General features: G+C 31.4%; 1 protein-coding gene across 1 annotated transcript; it reads left to right on the top strand.

The window, feature by feature from the left end:
- The first annotated feature begins 287 nt into the window (after window positions 1-287).
- Window positions 288-6,184, top strand: LOC138716209 (cuticle protein 7-like). The gene is made up of 3 exons (XM_069849044.1): window positions 288-366; window positions 2,360-2,458; window positions 5,570-6,184. Exons 1-3 carry the CDS (start codon window positions 352-354, stop codon window positions 5,915-5,917), a joined length of 462 nt encoding a protein of 153 aa, XP_069705145.1. The 5' UTR covers window positions 288-351; the 3' UTR covers window positions 5,918-6,184.
- The last annotated feature ends 5,530 nt before the right edge of the window (window positions 6,185-11,714 follow it).

The raw sequence follows: 11,714 nt of genomic DNA, 5'->3' as shown, positions 1-11,714 counted from the left end.
ACAAATAAACATATGAATAAATAAATAAATAATGTTAGGCTAGTGGGGAATTTTTTTGATGTTGAAAAACAAAATAAAGCGGCTCAATTGACTGTAGTGCAAAGGTAACGATTCCTTGTTCGAGTCGATGAAAGTAGCAGTAGTCACGCCAGACAAGGTTATATCACTACTGAATAATTGTGAAGAAAATTAAGAAAGGAATGCAAAAAACGTATGAAAGTAAACGAATTTCGCATATCGCACTCGCATAATGTTTCAGAGCCTGATATATAAGGAACAGCTGGGAGACCTTATCATACAAAACAAACCAGACTATTCAATCAGCAACAACCAGCCAATTCAACACAGGCAATGGCTCTCACTAGAGTAAGTTCAAACGCATTGCAGTGAAAGTAATTCAAGCATCAGAATCTAATCGCATAATCTCTAGTAATTAAGAAGTTATATTGTGATTTGATAAAGTGGTATTTACAATGGTTAATATAGGGTATTCGCTTCGGAATAAAGCTAAATTTAGTTTGAGATAATTTTACATTATAACAAAGAACTAAAATATTAATAGTACATTATGCAACGAGCCTATAATGATAGTAATTAAGACGCAAGTATGTTTGTTTATGAAACGAGCGCAAGCGAGTTTCAAAATTTTCATACGAGCGTCTTAATTACCATTATAGGCAAGTTTCATACGACTTTTTATGCTCGACCATATTTCTAACTTGAAATTATTCAGAAATATTCATTTTATTTGTATCTGACAGAAGATCGGAAGTGACCTTGTTCATAGCTCGAAATTGTGAGATGTGCGCAGACGCGAAAGTATTGATTTTTTCCGAGGAACAATAATGTCATTGACCTTGATGTAATGCAGAGAATGTATAATCTGGAAATTGATTTAGAATTGAAAAACGAGATGACAAATTGAATTTATTTGAATATTATTTACAATTAACGCTAATTATTATAGTAACAGAACATAACCTTCTGCGACAGTATTGGATTTCCAGCCTCCGTGACGTTTCCCTCGTCTTTCGATTGCATATCCGAGAATAATCGAAAACCCGAACTTTAATGAATAGGTGTACTTTAATGACCTGCATTAAAGGACTGCTACCAGGTGTATAATTAGTACATTTCGGCATGGTCGAGCATAAAATAGTTTTTGACATTTTATAATATTTAAGTGATAAGAGATTAAACAATTCAGATTGATTTATATAACGGTAAAATAAAATTAATAATTTTATAAAATTATTTTCATTATTTCATATTGTGATATTGAAACTTTGATTAGGCCTATCTATTTTTTATGTGAGCTAAGTATTAAAATGAAAGGACTTTTTTTTATTTAATAAAGGAACATATTAACTTAATGTAGCTGATGTAAATGGATATATCTAGTTTATGTGAATTAAAAAACTAACTTGTTTTCCCGGAGGTTACTGAAGAAATACAGTTTAATAATCTTGATATTTAATGCTAAAGTCACTTCCACAGAAATCACCAATATTGCTGTTACTATTACTGATACTAATTCGGTGAAATCTCTCAAATTGGACACTTCTAAATGTTACACAGTTTCCTTCAAAACCGGTCAAAATGCTACACATTTACAAGATTTGAATCCTCTGTATCTTGGACACCGCTCTACTCTGTAGCCTGGACTTCTTCACTTGGTGCAACATCTAAGACCGAAATGAATTTAGCATAGTTTTAAACGTTTTGCTATTAGAGTCTGACTCCACCTGACGGCCGAGGCATATTTAAAAATCCTCTGTTGGAAGTTGCAGATAAATCCGTAAGAAATACTAAAGATTTGCCTTCCATATATTGTAGACATTATACCGAGGCAAAGACAATATTACTACTTACACGGCAGCTATTGTTAAGGCCCATTCACAATGAAAATTAAACATAACCGTAACATAAACACAGAAGTTTGCGGCCAGGCTACCAAATGGGATCATTCACAATGATTCACATAAGCATTAACATAAACATTACCGTAAGACGTTAACATGAAAGTTTATAAACTCCAAACTTTCATGCTTATGCTTACGTGATTTGCAAACAGAACACAATCGTGGAGCACTGAAGCATACGACAGGATATGAGGAAATGTCGTCGTTGTTATGTTTCCATGGTTACCAAGTATGTTTGCTGTTATGTTTATGTTCCCATCCTGAATGATCTTGATTTTACCGTAACGTTTATATTCTTGTTAACGCTTACGTTATGTTTAATTTTCATTGTGAATGTGCCTTTACTACTGCTACTGTCTTTACTACATGCACCGAAATACCCCTGCTGTTGTTGTTGGTCCTGTAAGTAACACTGTTTCTCTCAATTTTATTTCTAGTTCGCTATCGTTCTTGTGGCTCTAGCAGCTGTAACACTAGCTCAAGATCTTCACCACCATCTCCCTCCAGTGGAGCATCACGTGGAGGAACACCACCATGTGAGTATCGTGAACTATAAACATTACGAATAATTTAAAATGGAAACCATGTTTTGAATTTGATAATACCAGAAAAGAAATTGACAGAGAAAAAATTATGAAATTATATGTATAAAGATTTAATTCGCACTACCCACTGCCGAATTAACCAATTTCTACTGTATTTCTATTGCTTAACTTGATGCCCATGTTCTCCTGTACACCATCAAGTCATCTTTGTGGTGCTTAGCTAACCTTTTTTATGTTATTTGGTTTAATGAATGTAAGTCTTCTACAATGATAATGTTAATCTATTATGCATATATTTTCAATCCTTATTATCTTGATTAATATGTTACGTCTGGATTCATACATATTTTAAATATTTCATAATTAGGCTACATCTTGTTCTTCAGAGATCATACTTCGCAGATATATAATAGGACTGCTATTGAAAATGTTTTATATAATCTACGTTCAGTTTTAATATTTATCCTATAAAGTATTACATTATATAAAAATGAGTGAATAGCCTCTACTTGCGGCAGAAGTGGAATTTCTTAAACCATAAATGAGTAGTAATTATTTTAATGTTCATGCAATGAAAGACGATAAATTAGGGTTGAATATAACACTTTCATACTCAATATTCATCAGAATTTTAAAATAATAAAAAAATTGATTCATGAAAACTAGAATAAGATAGTGACAAATGAAGCATGCAGAATCAAATTGATTGTTTATTAATTGCTTTCAATGATTTTATGAACAGTTTCATTGATTTAAAGTCTGTATATGGTTAACTAAGATTTATTTCTAAATCATTGACACAAGTTGAATTAAGCACTGCACTAGTTGGTTTTGCGGTAATTGCTGCTGGTGTAGGAACATTCACTAAATCTTAGACATTTAGTAACTAAACTTAGAAAATGCCTTTTTACTTGGCCTGCATTCTCGCACTCATTCTACCCTTTTATTTTTCGTTTTTTGTCTCAATTTTCGGCGGTTCATTTGCACACTTCCTTTCACGTCACGCTATAGATCGTTCAATTCCTGATTTCGGCATATTTTATAGTAAAAGCTTCTTAAAATGTACGTTCACTTACTGATTTCAACTGTATAACGTCGTAACATTACACAGAAGATGCACTGCTAGACAGCAGCCCCACTCTCATTAATTTATGTAAATTGGTGAAAGATTGAACACATGAGGACTTTATTTATGATATAGTAGTAGTAGTAGTAGTAGTTAACCTGGTAGAGATAAGGCCGTCAGGCCTTCTCTGCCCCTCTACCAGGAGATTCCAACTACAATATGAACAATAAAATTACAATTAGTATTAAATTTATAATTACAATTACAAATAACATTACAATTAGTATTAAATTTACAATTACAATTACAATAAAATCAAAGTACGAAAAGATTACCTGAATAATTAAAGCTAGATTATTTATCATAGAAAAACAAAGAATATTTTATATTTACTGAATTACAAATTAAATCTAGAATAACAAAATTGTATAGTGATGAAATTACTGAATATTGAAATATTTTGTGATAGATTAAAGAAACTATTTACAAGAAATCAATTACTGACCAAGTGCCTAGTAAGTTTTCGTTTGAATTCAATTTTATTTCGACAGTCCCTGATGCTAGCAGGTAGCGAATTCCAGAGTCTTGGCAGGGCTATTGTGAAAGAAGATGAGTATGAGGAGGTGCGATGGGATATAAATTAGCAACATACACAATCCCGTAGTAATATCACGCAATGAGCTCTTAAAACATATCACGGAATTTTGTTTCACAACGTTCGACACGTACTCTGCCTAAAAGAAGTTTTACTTAAAAAAAAAAAGGAAAGAAAATAATATTGAATGTATGACTTCGTCCCTGAAGAAGATGGCAGAGCTAGCCGTCGAAAGCTTGGAAGCTAATCTCCAACTCACCTGGCTGAGAACCCGAGAAGAGTTATTCTACAATAATATTGAAGTTCTATAAAGTTATCAACATTGGTCTACGAATTAAAAAATGAAATCTAACACCAAAACGGGGGGGGGGAAATATTAGACGCCGCAGGAATGATACTCCTGAGATCTTTAATTGAGTGGAGTCTGTTAGGTCACAATCGAAATGCAGGTATTAATATGTCTAGTGTCCTATAAGCAGTGCAGGGTATTTATGGAGATCTCAAAAATCACGACATAATAGATATACAATAGAGTTTTACTAATCTTTACGAATTAAATAATTCTGATTAATAATGTGCAGATAAACAATTGCGACAAATCGCGAAATAGAGTTATAATAGCGAAATATGAACACATTCGCGAATTTTTACTATTGCGTCGTTTTATAGCGAATTTCATATTCTGAGTTTCTTTTCCGATTTTTTTAGTTGAATTTGTTATATATCCAAGTAGGCTATATTACATGGTATTCCAGATGTTCTGATTACATTAGTGAACTCAAAAGACTGAGAATTCAACATTTTACTAATAATTTGAAAGCGTTAATTTAAGAGCTGCAAGTTTTTTTCGTTTTTAAGGGATGTGTGTTAAATACAGTCTCAATCCAACAATATTTGTCTATTGGCCATACCGCACTTTTATCAGAATCCAACGAACCTTTAAAATATTAATTATTTGGAAAGTAATATTCATACTGAACACTCCAATTCCAAAATAATTGATTTCCAAAATTCCCATTAATCTCCGCCAAGAGTACAAATTAATCTCCAACAATCTCCACCGACACCAATATTAAAAAATACAAATGATGGAATTAATCTCTATAAATTCCTATCCCTGGCTATAAATAATGTAAAATTATGCGCAAACAGTATAAAAAACCGAAGGGAAAGCGAAGTATTGACCGAAAAAGAAAGAGCTTGAGTGACAGCTTTAAGCAATCTTAACCTTTGGTAATGTGGAGACAGAACTAGCCTCACTTTTCCAAACGGTAAAGCTGTTGAAAAGTTTATATCTCTGCATCTGTGACAGTGCAAAAACTTAAGCATTTCGTAAAAAGCTGAAAACTCTGTCTCAAATCACACAATGTTCCGGAAGTTTTTCCTTGACAGAATATGAGGAAGTTACCTAGAAATTTTATGCATTTCATTTATATTACAGGCACACCCCAAGTACGAATTCAAGTACGGAGTTAAGGACGAGCACACCCACGACATCAAGGAACAACATGAGAAGCGTGACGGCCACAAAGTGACAGGATACTACAAGCTGGTTGAGCCTGACGGCACCACCCGTACTGTCCACTACACCGCTGACAAGCACACCGGATTCCACGCCCGAGTTGAGAAGTCAGGACACGCCACCCACCCCATCCACCAACATCACCACCATGAGCAGAAGGTGGAGGTCCCTCAGGTGCAAGTTGTTGAAGTAGCCGCTCCCGAAATCTCTCATCATGAACCAGTCTACACGGCTTCCAGTTACAGCAACACCCATCACCATCACTAAAGTTTATTAGATTTCGTAACTCATTGATTTTGTTCATCTGTACGCGTGTAATATTCATCTATCACCTCATTCCTTTTCACGAGACTGAAAAAAATTTTATTCATATATCTTCATTATGTTAATAAACCAGTAGTGAGTTTTATCACTATAGTTTATTTTTGCTTGTACTGTTACTTGAAATTTAATTTGTTGTTATTTCAACGAAGTTATGATGAAATGTCTCTGTTGTCTATATAAATGATATTAATAAAAATATAATGAATAAAAGTGCGTCTCTTTTCTATGTTTTCTGGTATATCGTCGTTGTTCCCGTAATAACTCCTTTAATGGGGATATTTTAACTGAAATACAAATTTATTTATTTATTTATATAACTAGCTAGCTAGTGAGTACAAATTAAATTTATAAAACAAAAATGTTTCTAGCCACTACCGTAAGAGCCAGGCTCGTGTACGGTGTGGTCTTAGTCAATGATATAACATAAATATGTGTACAAAAATATGTGCAAAATATAAAATTTTTCAGTAGGAAGAAAAAACACATTTATTCCTTCTATGGCAGTGGTACACAGGCGATTGTGAATTCTTACGTTTTTGAAAGAAAGAAATATAATTACACATAGAAAATTTTATTATTTGCTGTATCACTATTTAAGTTATTTAATAAAGCAAAAATCTGAAAATCGATAAAAGTCATATAGGAGTTATTGCAGGAACAACTTTCTTGAATTAAAGTTTTCATATAGTGAAGTACGATGTAAATCTAAATCACTGACTTCAGTGTTGAATCACGCAATGCATTCCTTGATTGTTCGTTGATAATTATATTTAATAAAGTTCACTGTACCGTTGACACTTTACAACTGAAGAGCAGAAGAGGGTTAGAAAATGTCTTTTTCCTTGGCCTGCAGTCTCAAACTAGTTCAAGTTTATGATTTTTCATTTTTGGCTCAACTGTCAGTGGTTAATTTCTACGGTTTCTTTCACACTACTCTCTCGTTCGTCCAGCCTCTGATTTTGGCATATTTTCTAGCAGAAAGCGTTTCAAAAACTTAATAATTTTACTCACTGGTTTCGACTACATAACGTCACAATATCACACAAAAGACCTTCTGTCCGTCTGCAGTCCCCTCCTACTAGTTTAGACATTAATTTGTGTAAATTGGTAAGAAACCGCAAACACAAACAAACAAATGAATGAATGAATAAATAAATAAATAAATAAATAAACAAATGAACAAATAAATGAATAAATAAATAAATGAAGAAATAAACAAATAAACTAACAAATAAATAAATAAATAAATAAATTAAACAAGCAAGCAAGCAAACAAACAACCAACCAAATAAATAAATAAATAAATAAATAAATAAATAAATAAATAAATAAATAAATAAACAAATGAACAAATAAATGAATAAATAAATAAATAAATGAAGAAATAAATGAAGAAACTAACAAATACATAAATAAATAAATTAATTAAACAAGCAAGCAAACAAACAACCAACCAAATAAATAAATAAATAAATAAATAAATAAACAAATAAATGAATAAATAAATAAATGAAGAAATAAACAAATAAACTAACAAATAAATAAATAAATAAATTAATTAAACAAGCAAGCAAGCAAGCAAACAAACAACCAACCAAATAAATAAATAAATAAATAAATAAATAAATAAATAAATAAATAAATAAATAAATAAATAAATAAATAAATAAATAAATAAATAAATAAATAAATAAATAAATAAATAAATAAATAAATAAATAAATAAATAAATAAGTAAATAAACAAATAAATAAAATTAATAAGTGTGGATATAATTAAACAAAATAAAAAATAAATAAAAGTAAATAAATGTCAATAACAACCACCAACATACGCTTGTAAACATGGACTTTAACTGAAAATTAAGAAGAAGACCAAAAATTACACCGAGATGAATCGTACAAATCATCAGGGCACCGAAAGAGTGGAGAAATCCGACAGTGACATTTTAAAATGATGTGGAAAAATGCATTGCCTTCTTAAAAGCAATAAAGAATTGTATTTGTTTTATTAGAATAAGTTGGCATAATACAGGTAAATTTGATCAGTAGCAAAGAACTTACATACTAATTTATAAAACTTCATATTTTAATTATTATTTAATTACATTCATGAGCATCAAAAGAAACGCTACAGACATAGCCATGTAAAAATTATAAAATACAGCAACAATGAATTAGGACTATAATGTACAAGTGAAAGGAATAGCACGAACATAAACAATTGGTTACAATAAACAAATACAAGCATTTTACAATGGTCTACTAACATTAGAATAAAAAATTCACTTGTAGAGTGAAAGTGATTATTTACCAGCCAGCTACGTAGTTTAGTTTTAAATCAATTATTTTCTGCAATCCTGAGAAAATTTGATAAACATATCAATAGATGCGGAATTGAACCATTTCTTTTAGTAAACCTAACTTGTGTTATAGCTAATGAAATATGTATAACACGTAAACACACCTGAATAATTTCGTTTCCAGAGTTTTTAAAGGATGTAAATAAAAATAAACACAGAAAAAATCTACACTTATTTTAAAGACGAAATTACAACCAATAACAGAAAAAAAAATAGGCGAATAGCAAAACGGTTTCAGGAAGAGTCCTATATTTACGCCATCTTTACTATTAAACAGATATTAGAAAAATGTAGAGAATTCAATTTTCAAATTTGTTTAATACATGTTGATTACACAACAGCATATAATAGAGTAATAAAAAAAATGGTTAGTCTTAGAAAGCTATAAAATACCTGAGAATTTGATAAATGTTATTAATTCAAAATATAATAAAACAAAAATAAACGTGGTACAAAATAACAGTCACGGTAAGATTGATGTAAATGGAGGTTTGAGACAAGAATGTCGGCTGTCATCCATATTATTTAATTTACATGTACTGTACGTGAATGAAACGCTGGAAGTTTGGAGAACAAACAAACCTAAACATTTCTGGTAAAAACGTAAACATATATACAATCCTGTTTGCAGATGATCAGATATTTTGACAGAAAGAAATGATAATGCACAGACATCTATTACGAAATTAGATATTGTAATAAAAGAATACAAAATGGAAATTTCAACAAAAAAAAAACAAACAATGGCAATGAAAGGGAAGGAACAAACAAAAATAAAAATATCTATAGATGGAGAAATAATTGAACAATCAAAAGGTAGGTTTCACAATTTCAGCTAATACAGTAAAATTCAATAAACTAAATTATTGTTTCAAACGAAATTTTAGTAAAAGTATGAGAAAGTAAATAAAACAACGTAGGTATGTACACTTCACTATAAAAATGGACACTTAAATATACTACGAAAAATCAGCGAAAGATACCTCGACGGTCAGCGCGTCTGACGGCGAAACCAGGTGGCCCGGGTTCGAATCCCAGTCGGGGCAAGTTACCTGGTTGAGGTTTTTTCCGGAGTTTTCCCTCAACCCAACACGAGCAAATGCTGGGCAACTTTCGGTGCTGGACCCCGGACTCATTTCACCGGCATTATCACCTCCATTTCATTCAGACGCTAAATAATCTAGATGTTGATACAGCGTCGTAAAATAATCCAATAAAATAAAAATAAAAGATACCTCGAGAGGAATAAAGAAGTGTGTATAGCATTTGTGGATCTTGAAAAGGCATTTAACAGACTGGATTGAAATGAACTGACGGGAACCCAAAGAAAATTGGTGTGGATTGGAAAAAGAGAAGATTGTTCTGTTCTGTAACCTTTTTTATGAAACAAGTCAAAGTCAGGATAGATGAAGAAATATCAGAAGGAAGTGAAATAGGGAGAGGAGTACGACAAGGATGCCCTTTATCACCTACCTTGTTCAACAACTACTTGGAGAATTTAGTGAAGAAGTGTTTTCAGAATATGGAGGGGGTGATAGTAGAAGGAAGAATAATAAAATGCGTAAGATTTACTGATGATACGGCGTTGTAAGCAGAAGAGGAGATGATACTATGAGATATGCTATTGGAGCAAAATGACAGCTGTGAGCAATATGGGATGAAAAAAAAATGCAAACAAGACGAATACCATGGTTATCGGAAGAAAAATAAAGAAGGTAAACGTGCGAATTCGGAACGAGGCAGTAGAACAAGTGGACTACTTCAAATACTTGGGGTGTACTATAAGCACAAATATGAGCTGATGCCAAGAAGGCAAAAGGAGGATCACAATGGCAAAGGAAGCTTTTAATTGTATACAGGATCATCTTCTGCGAACGTCTGAAAAAAAAAAAACTAAGAGACTAATGAAGTGCTTTATGTGGAGTGTGACATTGTATGGGGGCATAAACATGGATACTACGACGAAGTGAAGAGAAGCGACTAGAAGCGTTTGAAATGTGGATATGGAGAAGAATGGACAGACAGACTAAGAAATGAATCTGTGTTGGAAAGAGTGGGTGAAGAAAGAATAATGCTGAAACCGATCAGAAAAAGAAAGAGGAATTGGTTGGGTTAATGGTTGAGAAGAAACGTCTACTGAAGGATGCACTGGAAAGAATGGTTAACGGGAGAAAAGTTCGGGTCACAATAAGGTATTAAATAATAGACGATATTAAGGCATAACTTATGGATCATAAGCGGAGACTAAAAGGAAGGCAGAAAATAGGAAAGATTGGAGAAAGTTGGGTTTGCAGTGAAAGACCTGCAGAAAATATGAATACTACTACTACTACTACTACTACTACTACTACTACTAATAATAATAATAATAATAATAATAAAAATAAATCTATTATTATTATTATTATTATTATTATTATTATTATTATTATTATTATTATTATTATTATTATTATAAATTACTTTCAGAGAACCCGGAGGTTCATTTCCGCACTATCATAAGCTTGCCATAGGTTCCTATCCTGAGCAAGATTAATTCATTCCCTGTCCCACCTCCCTCAAATCCATTTTATTATTATCCTTCCATCTACGTTTTGGCCTCCCCAAAGGTTTCTTTCCTCTCAGGTCTCCCAACTAACACTCGATACTCATTTATGGATTCACCAATATGTGTTAAATGCCCTTCCCATCTCAAACATCTTAATTTAATGTTCCAAATTATGTTAGGTGAAGAATATAATGTATGCAATTCTTCCGAGGTTTATGTTCGGGTTTCGTAAGTAAAATAATAATAATAATAGTAATAATAATAATAATAATAATAATAATAATAATAATAATAATAATATAAAATCATTTATTTTATTAGATGAAGGTAAGACCGTAAGATTTTATCTTCTACTACATCAGGGACACATTAATGTACAAATTACTAATTATATTATAACAAATTACGAATAATGCTACAGATTTGCGATTACGTATTTTGAGAACAGCATGAAACATAGAGACGTATTTTAGTATTTAAAAAAAATAATCTTACAACTTTATAAGTGTTCCAAGTAGATCGCTTCGTTAGAATAAAATTGTCAGATGTATTTTATCCTACATGCTTGTTCAAGGGCACACCGAAATTAAATTTTAAAGTATTGGACGCATATTTTTCATTATTTTGCACACACGTTATTTGGCAAATAAATAATATGCACACATATTTTCAGCTGAATTGCTAAATATTTTGTGCGTGTTTTAACGTGTTTCATAAAAAATAAATATATTTTTTCTTCTCTTCATACAAAAATTATTTCTTTTTTATTAATATTTTACTATCATTTTCAGAATACTATCATTATTAATAATTTACATGGCAATTTTAAG

This window comes from Periplaneta americana, chromosome 16 (assembly GCF_040183065.1).
Source record: "Periplaneta americana isolate PAMFEO1 chromosome 16, P.americana_PAMFEO1_priV1, whole genome shotgun sequence".
Classification (NCBI taxonomy): domain Eukaryota; kingdom Metazoa; phylum Arthropoda; class Insecta; order Blattodea; family Blattidae; genus Periplaneta; species Periplaneta americana.
The sequence above is the reverse complement of the archived record's forward strand: the minus strand, read 5'-3'. Positions and strand labels throughout refer to the sequence as shown.